The sequence below is a fragment of the Gymnodraco acuticeps genome, unplaced genomic scaffold (assembly GCF_902827175.1).
Source record: "Gymnodraco acuticeps unplaced genomic scaffold, fGymAcu1.1, whole genome shotgun sequence".
NCBI classification, from domain to species: domain Eukaryota; kingdom Metazoa; phylum Chordata; class Actinopteri; order Perciformes; family Bathydraconidae; genus Gymnodraco; species Gymnodraco acuticeps.
Genome location: NW_022990981.1, coordinates 2,407,032 through 2,432,599, shown reverse-complemented (window position 1 = coordinate 2,432,599; position 25,568 = coordinate 2,407,032). Strand labels below are relative to the sequence as shown.

Here is a 25,568-nt window from a genome sequence, read left to right as displayed (position 1 = left end):
CTTTTCCAGGGCCTGGAATTAGCATTTTGAATTTCCATGACTTTTCCAGGTTTTGAATGACCGCAAGAACCCTGACAATGGCTGCATTCTATTCAGAGGAGTCAGTAGGGGAACTGTTGTTAGTCGTATTCATTAGACCTGGCTTGTCTGCTGTGATATAGATATAATAATAATACATTTGATTTAAAAACGCCTTTCAAACCACCCAACGACACCTTGCAATTCAGTAAATATTCTTTCAAAAAAAAAAATGGTATATATTATAAGTCAATACTTCTTTTTGAAGTCAGAAATAACCTTCAGAGAGCAATATCCAACAAAAGCGCTCCAGGTAAATATAAGGACATCATGTAGTTGAACCAAAGTCTAAAGTGAAACGGTGCTAAATGGAATACAGACATCATATCATGACACCTGTGTTTTTCCTAGTGTGACATGTGTTTGTGGACCTTAGTGAAGGTCTGACCCTGAGATCAACACTCTGCAATGTCTGCAATGTCCGTACTAACATTATTAAATCAAATACTAGTTGTCATACCACTGTAATGCTGTATGTCACACACGTCAGCCACAGGAAGACATTTGGACTAATTCAGTCAACTTCACAACTAAGATGAAATATGGTATTAAGATCAGATATGTCCTAAAGAGTCCTTCAAAGTATGTGGAAGTGTTTATCAACAGCGACTTCAAATACAAACATTTTAAGTAGCATTTCATGAAAAAAACTAAACTAATTGGATTTAAGAGTGAAAAACAAAAGCAGGATTTAAAAAATAACAATCAAAATTCAATACTATTATTATCACGTTGGTTTTTATTCAAATATTATTCCAAAAAACAAAATATGCATTATTTGTGATTTATTTTTTCAGGGAGAAATAAGGCCAAGTTTGACAAAGTCCGAACAGCGCAACCAGTTCCATCCAACTAAGTGCTTTGTAATTAGTGTCTATGTACACATCAAAAAGGCTGAAAACACAATAACTACACAAAATGAACACCTTGCATAAAGCGGTTTTCATAACGCAGTCCCACAGGACCTGCTGTGACTGTGAGGATTCTCTCAAACAGTATGTCAACATGTGGAAGAGCATTTAGCTATTAACGTATGAACTTCAACTGTTAGTATTTACTTTTCTAAGTTAACAGTCATATCTCATTCCCTCAGTTTGACTTGTTCCTCCTGCCTGAAATCGAGCTGAAGCCTTCAGACAATTCATCATATTAAACTTTCCTCCAGTTCTTCAAGATGGCCTCTGCTGCGTCCAGAGTGCTGTCTTGCTGTTAGGAGAGAGACAGTATGAGCATTCTTCACAAGAGAAAAAAACTAAAGTGCAGCTCCGCTAAAATGAAGTTTAATGTCTTTTAGGTTTGTATCAGACACGTTTGTATTTACCTTAATGAAGCAAAGGCGAATATATTTCTCAAAGTGCTTCTTGGACTCCTCTCCAACAAACGCTGTGACGGGAATGGCTGCCAGTTTCTATATGAAATATAATAATTATGAAACAATAAAAAACTATGGGTTTCAATGTGATATTGTAGACAGCTGATTGAGAATAACCTAAATCATTTACCTTTTCTTTAATCATCCACTTCACAAATTTGTAGTCGTAGGCTTCATCCTCCTCCATGTGTGACAGGTCCTGATCTGCAATGAGAAGAGACAGTAAAGTCCATCAAACAGCAGGAGTTACTTTATTCACTTCTATCGCCTTTTTCTAATATACAATTATGATCTAAAAGCTTTGCTATATTTCTGAGGGTCAGTAGTAGTCCACCCTGGAAGAGTTTTATGAATGTCAATCATGGAGTTAGGCTAAACACAGAACTCATGTACTGATAACTTTAAGTTGCACAAATACAAAAAAATAACGTCTTTTATTTCAATATTCAAACTACAGTGACTTATTCTCCATAAACGGGTCGACTGTGCTGTACATATCCAGTAACTCTTCCATCAGAATGTCCATTTAGAGATTTCATTTCTAAATTGAATGCATTTATTTTAATGTATGCATTACCTCTGTGAGCTCTAACTTCATTTGCACTTCTTGAATTAACTGTTCAGTATGAAAATCTGAAATTGTTACCAAGTAAATGTGAAGTAGAATGTCTTTGTGCTGTCCAACCACCTGCCTCTTTAGAAATGAGCCACGGAGCAGTATTTGTCCTCACTGGTAGCACGCAGCAGCAGAGTAAATGTGTCACAGATGTCAGTTAAAAGGTAACTCACTAAGAGACGTGACGTCCACCAGCATGAAGTACCCCCCCTCTGGAATGACAGGGGTCATGCCGGCCTCCTGCAGGATGGCAGCCATGCGGTCCCTCTTCAGCTCCAGCTCCTCTGGCAGGGAGGAGAAGTAGCACTCCGGCTGCCCCATCAGCTCCAGGTTCCTCTGGAAGCCCTGAGCCACCGCCTCCTGGGGACAGACAGATACAAGTGTCAGAGTAAATACTGATTGGTCAGGAACCTGTGTTACAGCTGCACACTTGCCTGTAGCGGTGTGGGGCAGGTGTACATGGTGTTCTGCATGACGGTCTGGAGATGCTTTATCAAGTGCTCAGGTCCTACAGACCAGCCCAGCTAGGAGACAACAACATCAATAAGTGCAAGAACTGATTTGTGAATATTCAAAATGGTGTTCTAAATAAACTTTTGTTTTACCTTCCATCCTGTGACACTGAATGTTTTTCCTGCACTGCCGATAGTGATAGTTCGATCCCACATTCCAGGAAGAGTGGCTGTAGAGGCAGAAAACAGCTCATTGAAAACAGGGGAAAAGGTCAGAATGACATGTCTTTTAATGCCATAACTTCATGCAAAAGAATACAATCATACAAGAATATTAGCCTCAAATAAGCAAACTAAATGTAAGTGCTATATGCAATATTTATATATATATTGTATATTTTATTTATTTATTTGGTCCTACTTGTAGTGAGACAGCACTATAGGTTAGTGTCTTCAGGCAGCCACTGTTTACTTATGAGAAACTGTTTGTCTTGTCTTTGTGATGTATTCTTTCAATGTGTTTGTCTTCATGCATAACACTCAGATGTTTTAGTTGCATTAAACAATAGTTTTTTCAAAAGTTGCACTGACTGAATCTTATGATAAACTGTCTCTTTTTGAATTCTCTGTTTTTAGCTCTATTGCAGCTTGATTTCAACCATATTACATTTTCTTGATTGTTGTCTGGCATTTAATATGGAAAGTGGCTTTCTGGACACAATGAAATGAAAGGGGTGTGCGTCCCCTTGAAGTATTCAAAAGACATTTTGAAAGGAACTGGCTGGTTTAACTCGGATACATTCCATTCATCGTTGCAACTCAAATGTTTCAACAGCCTTTTCTTGTAGCTTTTGTCCCTTTGTCTGGCAGAGGTGCTGGGTCAATGTATCAAGTTACTCCCTGTGTTTGCTAGCTTTATGGTATATGGCATAGCACTACTCTCTGTTAGCTACTGAGCAACTGGTTAGCTTGTTGCAGTTACCAAGCCTCCCATTACCTTGGTGGAACACTGTTACTGGCTAGGGCTAGTGAGCTAGCTAGCATGAGACCAGATAGCTTGGCAGTCAGATAAGAGTAGCTGCTTTTTTCAAGGTTTCCATCCCTGTAGCTGTTTGTAAAGGATCTTATATAAGATGGATAACAGTGCTCTACTCTTTTTGTACAGTGGGTATGTTGACCGTACCAATTTTGACATGTTGATGTCCTCTGTAGATCAGCCACTCATAAACCTCATCACTGAAGCACAGAGTGTCGTGTTTGATACAGAGGTCAGCGATCATCTGCAGCTCGTCTCTGGAGAAGATCTGCAGGGAGACGACAGGAACTACTGAGAGCTTTGTTTTCCCATCAAGTTAGCAAGCATTTACATATCTCAGATGAAACAGGTAATGGCTTTGATGTAGACTTACCTTCCCAATGGGATTGTTGGGGGTGTTGATGATGATGGCCTTTGTCTTGGAGTTGAATTTACTGGAGAGCTCCTCTGGATCAAGAAACCAGTCGGCACTTGTTCCTGTCTTGTTCCCAGACTTCTGAAATGTATAAGAAATGTTGTGTCATGGCTCCTATAATGTATTAATATCCTTAAGATATGCAGTAAGTAAAGTAACTACTTTGCTACTGTAAAAGTGGAAGATGTATGTTTAGGTTTAACTTACAAGACGTAGCGGTATTAGCACAGGCTTGCCCCCCGCCATCCGCACCATGGGTACATAACAGTCGAAGAAAGGCTCTATTATGATAACCTCAGGAAAGAAACAGTGTACATAAATATAACAAATTACAGGGAGCATGTTTGTAAATGTTTATGGTTTGAAACACCTGTCCTTACCTCGTCTCCCTCGTCCACCAGCCCTTGCATGGTGCTGAATAAAGAACCGTAACCTCCCACTGTCACAAGGATCTCTTTGAAGGGGTCGATCTGCCGCCCGCAGACCTTCCCATAGACCTGAGACAGAGCTTTCACCAAAGATGGGTGACCCTTGCAAATCAACAAGAGACACAAGTTTAAGAACAAGCAGGTTTCTGGCAGTAGCAAATACTGTGTTAGGGAATAGTGTATTGTAAAAAATGTAACATACTTAGGGCTGTACCCAGTGGCGGCGCCAGAGTATTTTTGTTGGGTAATCTATGGTAGGGCTAACCCATACAGTGGTGGGGCTCAAGTCAGTATTTGTAATGTAATTACATACACGCTATATCGCACCCCTTGACAGTGAAACACACGCATGAGGCTTTTATTAGCTTTTATTAGTCTCCTTTTATCAGCTAAATTACATCGAGAGCAACAGGTGTGAGTTAAACAATACAATAGCCTATTCTGCTAATTCCACGTTGTTACAACATGCTACGCAGCGGCAGAAACAAGAAAAGTTGGCATATAGAATTGACACGGAGAGAGAGAGGGAGAGAGACAGAGAGAGAGACACAGACACAGGTAAACAGAGAGAGACAGACACAGCACACAACAGGTAGCCTGTATCTCTATTGTCATACAAAACACTTTTTCAAATAACCCATTATTACAAAATATATTCAAAACTCACTATTCACTCTTCAGGTGGGTCGTGTGACTCTGGCACCTGTTCGACTTGTACCTCAATGAGAGGGCGTTTAAGAACAAATCTATCCATCCGAAATATACAATTAATCCTAGAAGTTCTGCTGTCTGCAATTTACTCGGCGCGAGTTTGGGGACTTTTCACTGAACATGACGAATCAGTAATGCATGACGCAGCAGACCCAACGTTTCGTTGCTCTGATTGGCTGTAGGCAGTACTCGAGTTGAGGGGGGATGAGGGGGGATGGTATCCCCCCTGAAATAAAAACGGTCAAAATCATCCCCCTTCTAAAACTGCCATTCCCCCTTTCCATCCCTTATGTAATTGTATCAATGAACATGGCACTGGTATTACTGCTATTTCAACATTAATTTTGCGCATTTTGAGTAAAATACTGTGGACGAGTGAGCACGCACACACGCAATGACATTTTTACCAAGTCACTGACGCTATACTATGCGAGTGCCCTAGAGGGCGCCAGAGCGCCGTGATGCGCCTGTTTGATCGATGCCAGAAGCGCAGGTAACGGTCATCACAATGGCCAAGCGACCAGGAGGACAACGCGATCTGAGGGACTTCCTATTTAAAAGTACTAAAAATAACATTTCAGGTAAGTCAAGAGTTAGTAATCTTAGTCATTACTCATTACTTTAGTCACCAAAGGTGGAATCTATGGACATAAGCAGCAATAACAACTTAGTTTGGAGTTTAGCTACGTTTTTCTCTCGTGTTAGCTAGCTGGTAAGACTCAAAACTGTTGATGAAATGATACCACCAGCACCAGAAGAGCTGAAACCCCTCCTTCAAGCAGTGAACACTCTGGTCATCTCCACAGCTGAGTGTGAACGTGGGTTTAGTCAGATGAACATTTTAACCACAACTAGAAGCAGAGGTAAAAAGCATGTCAGCCTTGCTTTTCATCAAGTGTGTTGGCCCTCCACTGAACAAGTTCAGACCAGAGGTATATGTCAAGACTTGGCTTCAAAGCCATTGCTTAGCTAACAATCCGAAAGCAAGAGCCAGAAAAATTGAGACCAAAAAGCATGATTATGAACATCTTTGGAAACTTCTATGAGATGGGGGAGAGTGGAGTAGGCAGCCATTGACAACATTGGTCCTATTTTGTATTATCTGTATAATCTTTTAATATATTTTCATATTTCGTAAACAATTTCAATTTGCACTTAATGCCCTGTTCCTAAAAAATTTCATGAAGAATTTACATAATGATTTAATTAATTACGATACAAATGTAACCCTTTAGATACCAGTTTTGATCGTATACCAGTAACTGCTTTTTTGAAAAAATACACTATAATTCAATATTCTAAAAACTATTTTGACTTTATTATTAGTATAATCAGTTGATCATCTGAATAATAAATGAGGGACTGTTAACCTACAAGATTTGTACCATATACTTCATTATAACCACATTTTTGTATTCCCTCCCCCCCTTTAAATTAAAGTGAAAAAAAGATTTTGCCCTAATTGTCCTCTGCATTTGACCCTAAATGTTATTCTACTCTAATTCTGAGGTGCCTTGGTCAAGAGCAATGAAAGGAGTATCCGAACATCCATAACATGCATGTTGTTTTAGGAGTATAATAATTATCTTTATGCTGGTTGGTCTCCCACCCTCTGCGGGTTATCAGCACAAATGATGTCCCCATATGATAAAATCCACCATCCCCCCTGATTTTATTTTACAACTTGAGTACTGGCTGTAGGTCTATTCAAATTGCATTCAGAGGCATTTTGATCTGACCGCGGCCACGCTGATATTATAACGCGAGAGAATTTCCACACATTTAGTGTATATAACTCCCCCACTACTTAGACTATTCCTTGCACCCCTCTAGCATAAGCCTGAATGGTCTCAACCATATTGCGTCAGTAACGTGCACTTGTTGTTACTGCAGGATCAGTTTGTGTGTTGTGGACACGACCGGTAGATTTTCGCAATCCGTGTTCTCAACATGCTTACTTTAACATACTTTTTCATGGTCGGGCTAAGGTAGGGCTAAGCCATTTCTTGGTATGGCTGTAGCCTACCCCAGCCATACCCTGGCGCCGCCACTGGCTGTACCGAATAGTTAAAAGCTTCAGAGCTTCGTTTATAACGTTAATATTTTATGCCTAAATAAACATTTGAATGCTACACAGCTTCTTCTTTTTTGATATTCCCATGAATAGTGTGTAAAGACAGTATTGTTGCAGATTAAGATGAAGCTCTAGTAGAATTACAATTAAAATTGGAATTGGTTTCCGGTACGATTGATTCAGACTTGTGATTTCCAGAGTCAAAAAGTCAACATTCATAGAAAATAACGAAATATCCTGCTTCAATCCACATTTGTTAACGCTCAAAACTGTGTGCTCTGCCGTTTGCCACATCTAACGGGGATGTGCAGCAGCAGTAGAACTGCACCAACAATTACACTTGCATATAATGACAAAGGGTAGTTTGTTATGGACAGATATGCTGCGCTTAATTGAAAACCTCAACAGAAGTTTCAAAAAATTCAAACAAATAAAAAAATGTACAGCCTAATCACTAGATTTATTAAAAAATGACAGCTTAGCACTATCATACCAATAAATGATAGCTACATTGCAGTTTGTTCATAATGCTGTTTTACCGATTGGGATATAAAGCCCCAAATCCCACAGTGTAAAGGGCCTAAGGTTAAACAGAAAGTATTAAACTCTTTCTCCATTATCTTAGCAACACTTTTCCTTTTTAAATGGATTCAAAATAGATAATGATGGGTACTAAAAACATTTTGTGATGGTAGTAGTGGATTACGAGTGAGTGTGTACAGTTAGTGTATAAGTCGTACAAAGCCTCGGGTGTACTGGTTCATCCGGTCCACTGAAGAAGCCTCTGCTAGGGCCTCCTTGACGTAAGAAGGCGGGGGGATATCTGGAAAGCCCTGACCCAGGTTAACAATGGACGGGTCTGCTGCCACTGAAGTGAACGCCACCCTGATCATAAATAAATATAATAAAATAGGCCATTACAAGACATTACACATGTGACTACGGATAAGTATGTCACACAACCTGACATCAAACTATCCAAAGTGTCCCTTTAATACCCCAGAATGAAAGACACAAAGTAAACTGGTTATACAAATACATCTGTCATTTAGTAAAAAGTCCCCCCACTTTCTTCACATTTTGTGTAAAATTAGACAGCATAAAGAATATAGGTGTAACTAACACCCTCACAGAGAGACTGACTTAGCTCTTGTATACAATCAGAAATCTGTCTGGCTTTAACAGTAATAACAGTATTATATAAAATGTTAACCTGATCAGAAGTCTATGAGAGACGTTTTGTATTTTTCACTTACCAGACATTCTTGTCCAGTCCCTCGATTCTTTTGGAGTTCTTGTGCCTTGATGTCATTTTACACTGCAACACAAAACCAACATACATGAATGAATATAGGGGTGGGTGATATTGAAAATATATTATCACGATATTTTTCAAGCAGTATCACGATAGACGATATATACAGGGGTGCACACAACCTTTTTGCCCTGGTTCTCAAAGGAGCACCTGGAGATGGTGCTTGGTGCGCATCCTTAAAATGAAATAAACCGGATCTTTTGAGGGGTACTTGACTTTATAAACGGGGGGGGGGGGGGGGGGGGGGGGGGGGAGTTGCGCTAGTGAGCACGCTCATGGAGTGTTCACCGGAGCCTCGCAGCAGGGTTACTGTGCGGAGTGCATAAAGCAGACCCTTCACACGATAGCGAGGGGGTAGAGCGAGGGATCGACAGATGCCGTCGTGCTCGCGGACGGATTCAAAAAATCAAACCTAAACGGCTTACGAATTATACTTTGGCGGCCGTTAATATACCTGGGTGGCCCGCCCAGGTAAACCCTGCTATCTTACCAGTTAATATACAACTCGCAAATATCTCTCTCTCTCTCAATGTTGGTGCGCAAATGCGCCTTTTTTCAAATGATCCGGTGCTCCTTTTTTCGCGGCGGGTGCGCATGCGCACCAGCGCACCAGTTATGTGCAGCCCTGGATATATATCGCGATATTTTTTCATGTCGGTTATTATGGTTATTTTTCAAGTTACTTAACAGTACAAGCACCTACAAGGTAACAGAAACTAAAACAAAAAGGAGTAACAGACCAAAATAGCATTTCAAGCTGGTTTTATTTCTGAAATGAATCCCTGAATGAACAATTCAACATTTTGATATGGCTTCAAGGCACAGTTTCTCAGTATAAAAATGAACTTTCTGAGGTAGCACTAGCACTAGCGTGTCAAACAACTCGGACTGAACTACCAACACGAAAGCAGAGGTGCGCTGACATTGTGAAATCGATCGGGCTTGATATATGGTGAAATTAAAATCAGTAGGTGAGGCTGGGGGAGCGGGAGGGGAAGAGGCTCTCCGTCCACTGTCATAGCCCCCTGCGCCGCGCACGGAGAGCCTCTTCCCCTCCCGCTCCCCCAGCCATTCAAATCCAGTTTTGGACAGTCTGCCGTGGTTCCATCCCATTTCAAGTGTTGTTCGAGGCTCGGCGTAACCCTCGGAGCACACTCTCCAATCACAGAGCTTGAGGACTATCACAGGGTTTGTCAAACAGAGCACATGGTGTAGTCCAAACGATAGCTGGGGATTCTGGGTAGTGTAGTGTCTTCTGCCATCCTTTACTCAGAAAAAATATTTGTTTCTCCGAATCGAAGGGGAAAAATACAAAAGCATTGCACACAATTTAAACCAATCAATGTTGTGTAATTAACAAGGATAATCTGGTGTTTCTTAGTCGATGAGTAGTGCAGATATCACTGTAAAATCAATCGACAGTAAGGGGAATACTTACTTCCGGGTGTACAATTCTCCGTTATCCAATGAGAATGGACGCTCACATTGCCTTTAAGGGCAGCCGACACAAACGAATGCCGTGCTTCCATAAGCGTCAAATCCCGCCGCAGATGGGAATACATTGCAATCAGTTGAAAGCTATTTCAACTTTATGAAGCTGAAGGAGCCTAGGAGCGTCACAACTGCACGTCACGGACACTGACCAAACATCGCTCCTGGACGATTATGGAGTGAGAGTGTGTTGGCTAACCCTAACCCTAGCCGGACAGGGGATCGTGTCTGTCTCTGTGGCTTCAGGCTTGATCGCCGTTCAAATGACAGTTTTAATGATCTCAATGGGAATGGTTAGCGTTTCATATGCACGCAAATAAAATAAAAAATAAGCCAACAGAATCAACCAAGACAATAAATGAAGTGCAATACTGTCTGAATCCTGACTAGACAGCTTTAGAGCATGTCTTTCACATCTGTTTTTTTTTTTTTTTTTTTATCACGATAGATACGATATCTCTGAAAAAGCATATCGTGGAGACCTAATATCGTCACGACGATATATATCGTCATATCGCCCACCCCTAAATGAATATCTGATTCAGTGGCCTTTTACATTTAGCAGTCCCAAGTACTTCCTTGCATGTTCAAAAAGCTGTGTGTTGGGACTACAGAACATCAGCAGCCAGTGTACATTAACACACCAGAGGCCTGTGTACATTAATACACCAGAGGCCAGTGTACATTAACACACCAGAGGCCTGTACTACGTATCCAGTTCAACAGACCCTGGATCTGTTTGAGTTACCCGGCTTACCTAATCCAAAACAAACGTGCTCTCGCTAAGCGGTCTTACGACTCTGGTTATCAACTCGGTAACTCAAGCCAGGGTTTCTCTGTCCGGCTGAGTGCGCGTTCACATGAAAGGGGCGGGGTTAGCAACATTTTACCAATCACAAACATGGAGAAGCGTACTGACAGCGCAGCGTCATACTTCATGAATGAAAAGTGAACTATAATATTAGACAAATATGACGAAGTTAAACTTTAATCATCCATGACTTAAACACTTTATCCAGGATAAAAGCCACATAGTTGCACCTGCAAGGTGAATACAGCTGGTAAAAAAGGTGTCATTAACAGGTTTATGAGATCACTGCCCCGTCTAAGACACGATCTGACTTTAATTACATTTGACTCGAGTGTTTCATCAACTTAATGTGTTGCTTAAAATAATACTTCTGCATACAGTATGTGAGACTGTAAGTATACTGTATGCAGTGTCATATACTGTAAGTGTCATATACTGTATGCAGAAGTATTATGTGCCATGTTGACATTTGACGTGAGTGTTTCGTCAACTTTATGTGTTCCTTAAAACCTGTTGAACACCATCCCTGTTTTTCAGGCCTCAGGCTCGAAAATGACATTTCCAGAACAAATGACTATATCTTCCCTTCTAAAAGGGTTAAATTAATAATCTTTTTTCTCAAAGTAATGATAAACCTGTGAGTTGGATGCAGAAAAGTCAGAATCAATATAGATGTTTTTTATTTTAAAGAAAATTCAGATTGAAAATAGTAAAAAACTGTAAATTATAGTGTCCGTCCAAAAAAAATGTTTTACTTATAGTGAAAACCACCCTTAAATGATGGGATGGTAGACTACAAGCTTTAGGAATCCAAAGTGCAACATATAATAAGTACCCTGTATCAAGATTGATGCAAAACAAGTGAAATTTGATCTTTTTAGAGAGATTTAGCACACAAAAAACACTTCTGGGGCCATTTGGGTGGATTTTCCATATCTCTGGCCTCCCTTGGTCGATTTTGATGATTGACATCTCTTTTTAAGAGCCAATGGAATCGAGGGAAAGTTCCACATACACACACAGGTTACCAAATAAGGAGTGAGAGTGATGCATAGCCAAAACCGGAGTTGTGACACACTCTGGTGGCTACCATTAGCAGCTCATTTGTATTCTCTGATTTTTGCATACAAATTGAATTATGGATTATCAATAATTTTTTTTAAGTGACAAACACATCGGATTAACCTATGGATTAACCTTCAGCCGCGTTTTTTCTCGTTTTAATGCCATTGAACACGACTTTTGATCAGAATAACAGCTAAAGTGAGCATATCTCCGTGTGTTGTCTGTATTTGCTTCCCCTGTCACGAGTTCTGATCACTCAGTGATGATCCTTATATTTCTATAATCTGTGGACTCTCAGGATGTTATCTAAGCTTGTTTGTGCAGATCCAATAAGTATAGCTAGAGTTCTGTGCTAACGGCCTTAAGATTTTTTCGCTCGTGACTAATTCAGAGGCTCAGCATTAGCTTTGTGGTTTTTTTTTGCAAAAAAAAAAAAAGATCAGTTAACTGAGTTTCTTCCCGTTACATGGATATGAAACATTCATAGTTTATTGAATATTAAGAAGCCCGCTCAGACGCTGTTTCCTTCAGATGATGCGTTTTTCCGCCCGGGGGCGGGTCGATGGGGTTCAACAGGTTAAAATAATACTTCTGCACACACACACTAAGACTGAATATCATGTTCTATTTACAATTAAAGATTGATAATTGGGTTATTGAGAAGAGACTGGTTGGGTGTGCTTCAGTGGCGTAGCCACCAAAGGGCCAGGGTGGGCCCAGGCCAACCCAGTTGTCTCATTGGCCCACCCTAAGAAAGCTCAGTGTAATTTTTTATTTTTTTATTTTTTTTATTATTATTATAAAAAAATGTATTCACCCATTGAGAATATCCAAGAATTCAAAGTGAAATTCAAGTGAACAAATATCGAGTTGAATTAATGTTGTATGTGTTATCCTCTGAACCGAACTCATTTACGGTAAAAACTGATTGTTGGTTCCGGCGCGCGCCATAATAACGATAATAACGGGAGAGAAGCAGAGAGCTATACCTGCAAAATAAATTATGGTCACTTATGAACTTTGGTTTTTTTTAAAAAGCCAGACTGCAAGAAGAGCCCCCACTGCCCTCATCTAGCAGCGATCCAGCAGGGCCAGGCTCTCCGACTCAGACTAGTCCGGATTCTGAGACTGTTACGGCCGCTTGCTCCACGGCGCTAGCAGTGCTCCCTCCCGCTCCTGGTCGTCAGCAGCATGAAGCAGGTGTACCCGACCCGTTCTGTCTGCAATTGATGAACCGCCTTCACAGCCACAATTAAAGAAGTTCCCTTACACACTTAATTATGGGAAAGCAAGGTGCTTCTCATCGAGGTGGTATGGAGATTTTCCCTGGGTGGAATATAGCACAAGTACAGACGCGCTTTTCTGCAAAATGTGCAGACATTTCCCCAGCCCAGGAGCTGAAGGTGCATTCACGAGGGATGGCTATCAAGACTGGAAGCACCTGCGTAAGTCTTTGGAGAGACATGAAAAAAGCGAGGCCCACTGCAAGTCAATGAGCAGGTTTGAAGGCTACAGGGGAACCCACAATTCAGGTAGGGGGAATGTTGTTGACCAAATGAACCAGGAGGCACATGATCATGACTTTATAGAAAGAAATCGGAAGCATCTTAAAGTCGTCCTTGATATTGCGCTGTTCTGTGCCAAACAAGACATCTCTCTACGTGGACACAGGGAAACCAAGGAAGATCTTAATAACGGTAACTTCCTAGAATTATTTGAATTCATGTGTAAATATGATCCGGAGATCAAAGCTCGTCTTGACGAGTTGCCCAAAAATGCGACCCTATTGAGCCCTGAAATGCAAAATGAGTTGCTGGAGTCAGCCGCCTCCTTATTATTGCGTAAAATAAAAGTGGAGGTCTGTGAGACACCGGGTACATATTATGCGCTCATGGCAGATGAGTATAAGGATGCTTCCAAGCGCGAACTCGTTGCTGTTTGTGTGAGATACATTCACACGGGGAAAATAAAAGAACGCGCAATCGGCTTCATGGACACAAGGGACCTGAGTACAAGGGGAATTTCAGACAAAATATTACAGATCATCGAACCACTGCAACTTGACTCATCTCTGTGCGCTGGCTTCAATTTTGACGGCGCCTCAGTTATGTCGGGCAAAAAGGGAGGTGTGCAGACGATTTTAAAACAAACTTTTCCTCATGCTGTCTACGTGCACTGTAATTCACACAGATTAAATGTGGTTCTCTGTGCAGCATCAAAAGCGTCTGGACACGTTGTCACATTCTTTGAAACAGTGAACAGTTTGCATAGTTTCATGACAGGCAGTGGCAGACACGCTCGCTTTATAGAGGTACAGAAAGAGCTGCATCCAGGACGCCCCTGTCTAGAACTTGAGCGGTCTGTGAACACGCGCTGGAGCTCCAAAGCTGGATCAGTGGACAAAATATTAACATTACTTGATGTAATACTTGAAGTGCTTGCTGAGTATGCGGAAAGCAGTGGCCAAACAAAACTTGAAGCCCAGTCCCTGCTCCAACAGATACAAACCAAAACATTCATATTTTTGCTTGTCACATTTGGTAAATTATTTGAAACGAGTGATTTTGCCACAAAGGGATTACAAAGCCCAACACTGTCAGTCTCTGAATGCATTGACCTAATCAAGAGACTAAAAGACAGTTTTGCACAGTATAGAGACAAGCCAGAGTGTGCTTTTCAACAAGTGATGAAGCTAACAGAAGAGCTTATGCAAAAACATGGAATCACGAGCGGGGAACAGAGAGAGGAGGCTCCCTGCCAGGCTCACTGGATCTGTGGTCACAACTAGTCTAGGAAAAGCAACAAGTGTGAGAAATGATGACGACCTAAAACGCACCTGGAATGACATACTCGACAGGTAAGAATACATTATGACATGATAGCCTATAGCCTAATTGATTGACCTAACATTATTTATTTATTGTTTTAGTGTTTTATTCTGCATTTTCCTGCACCACTCTTTAATGTAATAACAATTTGCATAATATCACTTCTTTCATTAGGCTATTCTTCAATGTAAATATTTCTATCCAATAGTTTAAGCTCTCTTGTCTTGCAATACCCTAGTTTGCTCTTACTGTATTATTATCATTATCATTTGCTCTTTACTGTATGCATAGCCTACTGTATAAATAGCCTACATTTGGCTATAGACTATCCTAATTGTGATTGGTTTCCCACAGGCAGCTGACAGAGCTCGACGCCCGTTTCCAGGAGGACCAGTATGGAATAATGAGAACAGCAGCAGCTATTCTACCAAAGTCAAAAACATTTGGCGAGAAGGATTCTCTGTGCACCGTGTGTGATCACTATCACATCTTAGTTGGGGATGCGGAATTAACTGAATTCTATGAGCAACTGAATCGGAAAGTAGCCCAAAAACAAAACTTTCCATCCCTTATGGAAGTATTGGACAGCTGTGCATCTGACATTTTCCCAAACTTCAACAAACTCCTTAGAGTCATCATTACCCTTCCCATGACCTCTTGTAGTGTTGAGACTGTTCTCCACTGTAGGTCGCATCAAAACCTCCCTCAGAGCATCCATGACTACTGTCCGTCTCAACAACCTGTCCCTCTTGTCCTTTGAAAGGGAACTATGTGACTCTTTGGATTATGATGAGATCATCACCATATTCAACTGTAAACCCAGGCGTTTGCGCCTTGTTTAATAAGGCCACAGCCTAATATTGGTGGTGACTCTCCTCCCCTCACTCACTTCCTCACTACAAATACTATGAGGCTATAGAAATGCGTTTTAACTGTTGCTATCTATATTCCTAATGTGTACGAGTCCGACCTCACCTTCACATAAGCAACTCTCCCTCCCCACTACTGTCTGTGAAGCCTTCATACCTGTACAAAGTTTAAACCCTAGTACAACTGTTACACAACATATTGAGCATTTACATTTTACACTCAATGTTATCAGCATGTGTATCACTTTCCATGCTTAGCTCTTAGGGGGCTCTCTAGCTTTGCCTTGAATGCACTAGAGCTGTTCATACTATATTTATTAATATAATATGATAATATCTGTTCAATATCAATCTGTTATCTGTTCCAACCTATTGTTGCTGTGTGCAATAAAAGAGTTACATAACGATGCTTGGCAATGGGCATTATTATATATTATTATCATGGCCGTGGGAAGTAGGGGTGCAGCACCCTCAGGGGTGCTGCAGCAGCCCCTGGTGGAGGACAGGGAATCTGCACGTCCACAAGATTAAATGGAAATATAATACAAAAAACACACATGTTCAGCCTTGATGTAACAACATTCATAATTAAGTAAAGATAACACCCTTTTCACCCAGGTTACACTTTCCATTTGCCCTGTAAGTGATGAAAGTGGGAGATGTTGGCTTATCAGACGCCCGCAGCTCACTGCCAAAGGGCGAGTGAGCGTGGGAGTAAGAGAGAGAAAGGGTGCACCGCTACCGGCGGGGATTGTTGTTAGCTTCTGATGCGCAGAAGAAAAATCTGGCCCACCCTAAAGTACATTTCTGGCTACGCTACTGGTGTGCTTGTGTAATTATGGCAGGGGGTGATTATGTGGGATGGGGAACACTCAAAGATCTTTATTGAGGTACATTATTCTTTTTATTTTGTATTTTTCTAAAGGCATTTTTTTGTCCGGAGAGGGCCTTTTATCAGTTATAGCAGGCCTATTCAAATGGCGGCCAGATGCGACCCAGAACCAACTCCTGAGTGGCCCAGCCTCCCGTGGCCAAATTCCTACACTAGTACAGACCATGAACGCAACACTCCGCGTTGCATAGAAACCACCAAACCACAACGCAGCACGTTTTTTGAAAGTGCATCTAGTGGTGCTAGTAACGGTGGTCCTATGATGGCAACTCTAAAACATGTCTCTCTCAATTCTGAAGCGTAAACAGAGACAAATAGGTCATTGATCTTGTGGAGCAGATGCGCGCATTCCAAGTCAAGCTGGACCTTTTCGCGACCGACTTGAGTACGGGTCGGATGCTGCATTTTTCGACGCTCCTCAAACACATCACATCCCCGGCACAAATCACGGATGTGATGACAGATTTCATTGCGTGGAAGTGGTCCCCTCCACCGTGGAAGTGGTCCCCTCCACCGACGAGGGGAAATGTACCCTGGAACTTATGCATTCATCCGTAACCATGGCACAAGAGCAGCGCGAAGTTTTGGAGTGATGTCAAAAAACAGCAGTTCCCTAACGTTCAGAAAGTAGCGATCTGTGTGCTCAGTATGTTTGGATCAACATACAAATGTGAATCAAGCTTTTCACACATGAACTCAATACAAAGTAGCACTCGCTGCTCCCTGACTGACGGCACTCTTCACCAATGTCTTAGGATTGCATTGGCATCCTATGAGCCAAAAATCACTGCTCTTGTTCAAAACAAAACATTTCACTTCTCCCATTGAGAAAGTCAGCGATGACAAATCACAAATGAGGTGATAGTAAGCACCTAGTTTACTATACTTAGACGTGTAGTCACTGTAGTGTAGTATTCATTTATATGTTAGTTACCCCAGGGTTCGAGTTACGTGGGAGCCAATGGGAGCTGAGCTCCCATAAGGAGGTGCCTGAGCTCCCACGGACCCAATGAAATCAAACATCTGTGGGGGTCGCTAATATACATTACCAACAACCATTATTTTGATCACAAATAATGCATTTTTCAATGTAATGAGTATTATTTACGTTAACGAGGTAAATAGGCAAACAAAACAATGTTTTCCAAAAGAACTACGCATCGTATTCTCTCTTGAATGACAATATGCCTGCACTTCACCTCTAAGGTGCGCAATAAAATATTGCGCAATCTATGCCTGTGAGGCTGTGAACGTGCTGCGCGCGCCCGAATAATTAACCGTTATATCAACATACATTCAAATATATTTACAGGATACACACATACTACGAGTACCGTAGGCTAGCAGACGAGTACTATGCCGCCCAAAAAAAGGCCACTGCTGCCGACGGGGTCTACAAGCCTGGCTAGTTTTGGTTTTCTCACAAAGAAACAAAAAACAGCTTTTGACAACCAAAATGCACCTGCTAGCGTGACAGCTAGCACTAACCTTGCAGCTACGGAGGATGCTGTCTTTGCTAGCGGACCAGATGCTGTTGAATGTGGGACCACCTGCACACACGAAGAAAGTTCCGAAGCGGAGCGGCATGAGGAGGCAGGAGGTACTGCTACAGAAGGACTGCCACTTAACTGGGGACACAATCAGTGGAGATCCTGGAAAGAAAGAAACACCTGGCTGTTTTCAAAGGAGGGTGGTCTTGGATGCCTCGTCTGTAAGGAAGCCAAGACTCTCTTACTTTCGGAGAAAAAATATGGAACGCATTTGGCGGATGCCTGGATCAATGGGACTGTGAGTAGCCCTGTGCAGAAGCAGTTGCGGAATTTTTTTTACATACACCGTGACTCTATTGCTCATAAAGTATATATTTTGTATATTGCTTCCGAAGAAAGTTGCAGAACTCAGCTCCAGCCTGTTTAATGAGACAGCTAATTCGTTCAGGGCAGCCTATACTGTCGCTAAAGAAAGGTTGCCTTATTCAAAATTGAAACCCATTATGCAACTTAATGAGATGAATGGTGCGACAGTCGGCCCTGCTCACAGATCCGATCATTCATGTGCCCAGATTGTCGAGCACATTGCACAAGAGATGAAAAATAAATGTATTTCTAATATCAAATCACTTGATTCCCGTATTAGTCTAACGCTAGACGAAAGCACAATTCATGGACGCGCATACATGATTATTTATGTCAGGTCATGTCACTGGGAATGGAGATATGGACAATGTGTATTTTGACATTGTTGAACTGGACCAGGGCACTGATGCAGAGTCGCTGTGTAGCGCACTGAAAAACAGCCTCCAGGCGGGGGGAATGGATGAAGAGTTTCTTCGTAAAAACCTAATTAGCATAGCCACAGACGGTGCTGCCGTGCTAACCGGGAGACAGAATGGACTCATAGCCAGGCTGAAAAAGGATTTCCCTCGTCTTCAGGCAGTTCATTGTCTAGCTCATCGTTTGGAATTAGCGGTGAATGATTCATTGAAGGCTGTGGCAGGCTGTAATCATTTAGAGTTTTTCCTCGCTAAACTCTATTCTCTTTACCACCAGTCCACGAAAAACGGCAGGGAGTTAGAGGAAGCGGCTGCGGAACTGAACATGCAGATTCTGAAAATCGGACAAGTCTTTACTAAAGCATCTGACATCCACTGGATTCCTCACTGATTTAGCGACAATGAAAGACGTGTTACGTGAATTACAAAGTCTCTCCCTGAAACTACAGAAACGCGACACGTCCCTGGTTGATGCAAGCCGCTACATACATCAGACGATCGAGGTGCTCTCTGCCATGAAGGACAACGATGGGAAAACTGAACTAAAAGTCAAAGCGGGCATAACAAGCGGCCAGTTCAAAGGGGTTGATATTAGAGAAACTCAACCTAAAGTAAAGAAGTCCCAATTTTACCAGTCAATCCTTGATAATCTCACCAGGCGTCTCCCCGATAGTGAGCTGGTAACTATGTTGAAGCCTCTGGATCAGCACTTCTGGCCAAAAGAGAGGACAGAGCTTGTTTTGTTTGGAGAAAGGGAGGTGGGGAAGTTTGCTAAACTTCTCGGAGAGTCCGCAACTGAAGCTGTCAGTGAGTTCAGAGACTGGAAACTTCAACAACAAGGCAAGGAACATCAGGGTAAAACCTTGAAAAGAATGATAGTGGCGAGCAACACTGTTCTTCCGACATCTGCAGAGTGCGAGAGGGGCTTTTCGGCATGCAATGACACCGACTGCAAGACCAGGAACCGGCTGCGAGCCAGAAGCCTCAACGCATTGTTGTTTATGGACTTAAATGGGCCTCCTATCAACAAATGTGACCCTTTCCCATTCATCCAATCGTGGATAAATAAAGGACATCGGACTTCCACATCATGGGTTCCAGGACCGCGACCACAGCCTGCTGAAAACAGACCACTTTGGGCTATTTTATCTGCGTAAAGGTGCGTGTGTGTCTGTGTGTGCGTGTGTGTGTGTTTGTTGGACCACGTAAAGTGAAGTCAGTCTCTCTCTCTCGTTTTATCTGTGAGAGCTAATTTTTGTATTTTCTTTAATGTGTATAGCTCTTACGTTGTTATTGATTGTGTACAAGTTCATGTGTTTGAGCATGCGCAGTCTGTCCTGAAGTTGTGGAGAGAGAGTAAAACCTAATAAACGGAGGCGCTGTTTGTGACGCTCCACAAGTACAGAGTTCCTGAGTTTTTGTGATTTTGTAATTATCTTTGAAGCCCTAACACATCAGACACTAATTGTATACTCTCAAGGGTGTGCAATATATACCATCAGTTGGAGTCTGCACCTCCAAGGTGCGCAATACATTATTGCGCAATCTATGCCTGTGTGCGTGCGCGCCTGCACGTGCGCGCGTGCAGGCGCAGGCATGCGTTAGTTTTAAAGACCCCCATAGAGCTCAGTTTATAACTCGAACCCTGAGTTACCCTTATCCCTTGTTATGGGTTTGTGCACTGAAGGGTTTGACAGTTCTTTTTGTATTCATTTAAATGCACTTTGTAATGTGTCTGGGTCAAATGTGATCAAAACAATGTGATTTTTGTTTTTACTTGAAAAGTGAAAAAATAGTAGGCCTATTGCTAGAGTACTACCTCTTTTTGTTACATTGGAGCTCTTTAACTGTTTGTTAATGCACTTTTTGATGTGCATGTGTCATATGTATCCAATTTTATTTTGTAAGTGAGGACATTTATTAAGACTGCTATTATTGTATTCAGTTAAATGCACTTTGTGATGTGCCTGGTTAAAAAAAAATAACCTGAATATTTGACTTCTAAAGCAAACAAATGTAATGCTACAACTGTGCACTTTTTTTTTTAATGCACTTTGAGATGCCTCAGATTCTGTTAAATTAATGCAAATTTGTTGTGTTTTTATGCACTTTTTGACGTACCTTTGTTAGATGAACAATCATTACAAATTGCATGTTTTTCATCGCAGTAATATGTGTTGGTTTAAAATTTGTCATTTACAGAATAATTCTGTCTTTACTCCTAAATATTTAAACATTTTCTGTGTGTTGACATTTACGATCAGCCCTGCTCCTTATCTTCCGTAAGGAATGTGATAATGCAGTCGTATGTTGATACTATACGTTTTATGGCTTGACCTAGCGGACATAGGGGGTTTTGCGAAGTGAGAGACATCTACTGTGTCTGCAGATGTTTACGCCCATCCCCAATATGTGGATTTGACTCTCTGTAAACTAGTTATAAGGTCTACCAAAATGCGAGGCTGATCAGAATTGACATGACAACCCACCCGTGCAGTCAGAACATTTTGCTGCTGTGACTTGTGATATGAATTCTCCGGCCGTTGACTTGTAATAAACTATCATTGTTTGACATCAAAGCTCCAACTCTCCTCGTGTCTCTCTGAGTCCTGACTCTCCATTGCTGCAGAAGTTTCCCTTACAGTCATTAACCGCTTTTTACAGGCCGCTGAATGTCTGGCCCAGCTGCATTTTTTAGTTATAAAATCTGGCCCAACTGAATGTGTAATTGAATAGCCCTGAGTTATAGTATTAAAGTTGAAAAGCGGACAATGATTAAAAGTTAATCCATTCCAGGATTTGAACCAGTTGCGCAGAGGACATCGCTGCATGCAGCCGCCGGCTCTATCCACTGGGCTATCTATTCTTTAAACCAGGGGTGCCCAACCAGTCGATCGCGAGATGTGTCTAAAAATAGAACAACAATATTCTGTTTTATCGTTAATGTCCTAACATAATCTTCCTGTGCCAGAATAATGCACTTGAACGCATCAAAGCTTTGTGATTGGCCAGCGTGACCCCATGTGTCAGGGCGTGGCTTGTGGGCAGTGGGCACTAGTTCGCTGACGTTGTCTGTGTCAACAGCATGGATGGTCAACAGGAGTGACAGTCCGCACACACACAAGACCGCAATTGTGGCAGAAGCAAAAAAGCCCAAAATATATAATTTTCACTCCGAGTGGGAGGATGATTATTTTTGTATCTATTCCAATTCAAAGTCCATCTGTCTCATCTGCAATGCGAGCGTGGCTTTATCGAAGAAGGGTAATTTAGGAGCGGCATTTCAAAACAGTGCACAAACGCTACGAGACGGAATTCCCTCCTAATTCTGCCCTACACTCCCAAAAGGGGAGGGGCCTGAAAGGACAGCTAAATGCACAGCAGTCCATTTTCACCAGGCCCAACAACAAGAGCAAGGCTGCTACCATAGCATCTTATCGTGTCAGTCACGTTCTTGAGAAACACATGAAGTCTTTCAAAGACGGCGAAGTTGTGAAAGAAGCATTCCTGGAGGTGTTCCGGATTAACTGGTTCCCCCGTTAACTGGTTTCCCAATCAACTGGGGTGATTTTCGATCGCTTCTTCTGTCGTTTACATAAATCTTTTGGTATATTTGGCTCGGTAGGAAGACTTTGATGCACATTCAGTACCAGTGTGTGAGGTTGTGGTTACGATAAAGATATCCGGACGCGAACAGCGGGGACTACAAAAAGAAAAACGAGTTGACTGGGGATGTCTGTTCAAAACATTGCGAGCTCCAATAAATCATTTAAACCAGCTATTGTTGCCAGACTTATTACTGAATATCGTTCTTAATGTGATACCAAGTCCATCTGAGACCTGTGTACACCTTCAGACAGCCTCCAAGTGAAGCGTACATTGTTTACTCAGAGTTTGAAAGCAGCGTGGAGAAGTCTTCAGCTGTGAACTGTAAACTGTGATCCTCAGGTAAACATCCGCCCAGGCAAAAATGGGACCCGCCCAGGTTAAACTGTGTTACGACTTCTGTGGCTATCTACCAGCGATCATGTTTAATATGAAAGACTACACACACATTTATCCCTTTATATAAACAGTATTCTGCAGCACTCATCCAGATAACATGTGACTGTTAACTCGTGTTGCAAAGATAGCAGCAGAAATGTCATTGCTGCATGTGCAGGTAGACTTTAAAATGCTGATGGGTCATTAATGTTGGTCTCGGCAAACAATATTAGGAATCCTCTATTCAAACATAATATTCAGTGTGCATCGACATGAAAATAACAAAAAAGTTCATGCAGGACTCAAACCCGAGTCCCAACAGCAAAAATCACTCGGGCCCTGCGCGTTACTGGGGCGCCACGGATCTACACAAAGTAGGCTATTACACCACCACACTTTAATTTCTTGGATGAACCTTGTTAAAAAGTTCCAGAAAGATGCAACCCGACCATCATTTATAATGTGAGCGAATGTATCTACACTTATAATATACATATTATAGTAGGCATTTGGATAAAAGCGTCAGGTAAATGGAATGTAATGTAATTGACGTGAGTGTTTTGAACACACTTATTTAATTTATGATTCTCCGTAAGGTGCCATGTTGATTTGTGGCGCACTCATAACGCGCAGGACTTGCGTGATTTTTGCTGTTGGGACCCGGGTTTGAGTCCTGCATGAACTTTTTTGTTATTTTCATGTCGATGCACACTGAATATTATGTTTGAATAGCAGTGGCGGCGCCAGAGATTTTCTCTAGGGGGTGCTGTGGGGTAGCTTGACGTTTCATAGAGGGTGCTCAAACATTAAGGGTTTCCCATTAATGCACCAGCGCTACAGTTGAATTTTCTACTGCAACACTCCCCACACGCACACACAGTGTACCCGCGACTGTTACAATGAAGGCTCGATAATCAGCTCACGGCATATAGGTGTAAGCAGGGGTAAAGTGCTATTTTTACAAGTGGGGGGTGGACCTCACCTCCTCTAGGAGGGACCTCACCTCCTCTAGTGCGGTCCACAACATGCTTCCCCTGGAAGATTTTTTTAAACATTGAAGTTAAAAGCATCAATCTGATGTTGTTTGAGAGCAACATTAAGAGATCTATGGATATACTGTATCTCTCAACATACATATGAAACAGAACTGTAAACAGATTTTCTATTTCTTTATAGATATTTTACAAATCACTCCCCTTTTAAAACAAACCGTTTGAGACCCACTGAGATAACTAGACTAAAGTTAACTATCTAAACACTGAGAGTCCTTTACTTCACCTGAGCTGAGGTTATCTGAGACTCTCAGTCTGACAGGAGAGATTCTCCCTCCACCTTGTTGTTGAAAAAGCTCCTTATATCCGTTAGCTTGGCTAGCTAGCACCAGATGCTAACCACAACGATCGACAGTAGATACCCACCGGTGCGCGAGCTCTCTCTCTCGCTCGCTCGCGCACGCACACAAAATGGTGCCACACACACACAGAGCAGAGCTTGAATTAAACACAGAGACCCAGAAGTAAGCTACTTGTACTCACGAGGCTATGCTATTATGTGCAGAATCCCTCTCGCTTTCAGGTGGTTTTGATTGAGTGTCCACACGTGGACGTTTAAGGACTAAAAAATGATACATTTTTCACTTTGCTGTTAGCAAATAATTTGGCACTCTAGCTAACAGGAAGTCACTCAAGTGTCACAAAGTAATTTAGCCTATGGGTAGGTCAAAAATCGAATGGGTGCTGGCCATTGGCCTAATCATATCACCTGTGTTGGCTTTATGTTTTTGGTCAAAAATGTGTTTCTTTCACATTTGCATTGATGTAATCAATAATATTTCTAATTTAATAATAATAATAATAAAAAAATAAAAAAAAACACATTTCTTGGGGGTGCTTTGGCAATCCTGGGGGGTGCTTCAGCACCCCTAGCTCCCCCCTGGCGCCGCCCCTGTTGAATAGAGGATTCCTAATATTGTTTGCCGAGACCAACATTAATGACCCATCAGCATTTTAAAGTCTAAGTATCCAATGAAATTTCTGCTGCTATCTTTGCAACACGGGTTAACAGTCACATCTTATCTAGATGAGTGCTGCAGAATACTGTTTATATAAAGGGATACATGTGTGTGTGTAGTCTTTCATATTAAACATGATCGCTGGTAGATAGCCACAGAAGTCATAACACAGTTTAACCTGGGCGAGTCCCATTTTTCCCTGGGCGGATGTTTACCTGAGGATCACAGTTTACAGTTCACAGCTGAAGACTTCTCCACACTGCTTTCAAACTCTGAGTAAACAATGTGTGCTTCACTTGGAGGCTGTCTGAAGGTGTACACAGGTCTCAGATGGACTTGGTATCACATTAAGAACGATATTCAGTGATAAACTGGGCAACAATAGCTGGTTTTAAGGATTTATTCGAGCGGATTACCACAGCTGAAGACTTCTCCACGCTGCTTTCAAACTGTGAGTAAACAACGAGTCTTTTATTTTCTTCCTGTGTCATATGTGGCAGCACTGTTCAATGCTTCTTGAAAACATTACCCACTGTAGTGTGACGTTTGAATAAACTCCAACTCTGTATCAACAACACTGTTGTGTAACTTCAGTTACATACTTGTATGTGTGTAGATTAGAAAGAGGTAAGATAAAGGATCTGCAGTATTTTATGAAGTATTCATCGTACAAAGGTCAGTTTTATTCAAGTAGAAGTGTGTATTTACCTGGTAGTAGGCTGTCTGTAATGGCTACGCCTCTCTATTTGGACTGGTAGATCTCGGCAGACTGGCAACTTTAAAAGTAGCTCTCGGTTCAAAAAAGGTTGGGCACCCCTGCTTTAAACTGTTAAACCTTTTTCTTTTTA

At 41.8% G+C, this 25,568-nt stretch overlaps 1 protein-coding gene across 2 annotated transcripts in view; it reads right to left on the bottom strand.

The window, feature by feature from the left end:
- Positions 1-794: 794 nt before the first annotated feature.
- The window catches only part of LOC117559060 (kynurenine--oxoglutarate transaminase 3-like), a 27,933-nt gene continuing 3,159 nt past the window's right edge, over positions 795-25,568 (bottom strand). For both annotated transcript variants that reach the window (XM_034235702.1, XM_034235703.1), the window contains exons 3-14: positions 8,439-8,500; positions 7,923-8,067; positions 4,350-4,499; positions 4,177-4,263; positions 3,928-4,050; positions 3,702-3,822; positions 2,672-2,748; positions 2,501-2,590; positions 2,240-2,426; positions 1,581-1,654; positions 1,400-1,486; positions 795-1,284 (exon numbers count right to left, since the gene is read on the bottom strand). In XM_034235702.1, the coding sequence (XP_034091593.1) occupies positions 1,228-1,284; positions 1,400-1,486; positions 1,581-1,654; positions 2,240-2,426; positions 2,501-2,590; positions 2,672-2,748; positions 3,702-3,822; positions 3,928-4,050; positions 4,177-4,263; positions 4,350-4,499; positions 7,923-8,067; positions 8,439-8,500 (1,260 nt within the window). In that variant the 3' untranslated portion in view covers positions 795-1,227. The remainder of the gene's footprint in view (positions 1,285-1,399; positions 1,487-1,580; positions 1,655-2,239; positions 2,427-2,500; positions 2,591-2,671; positions 2,749-3,701; positions 3,823-3,927; positions 4,051-4,176; positions 4,264-4,349; positions 4,500-7,922; positions 8,068-8,438; positions 8,501-25,568) is intronic.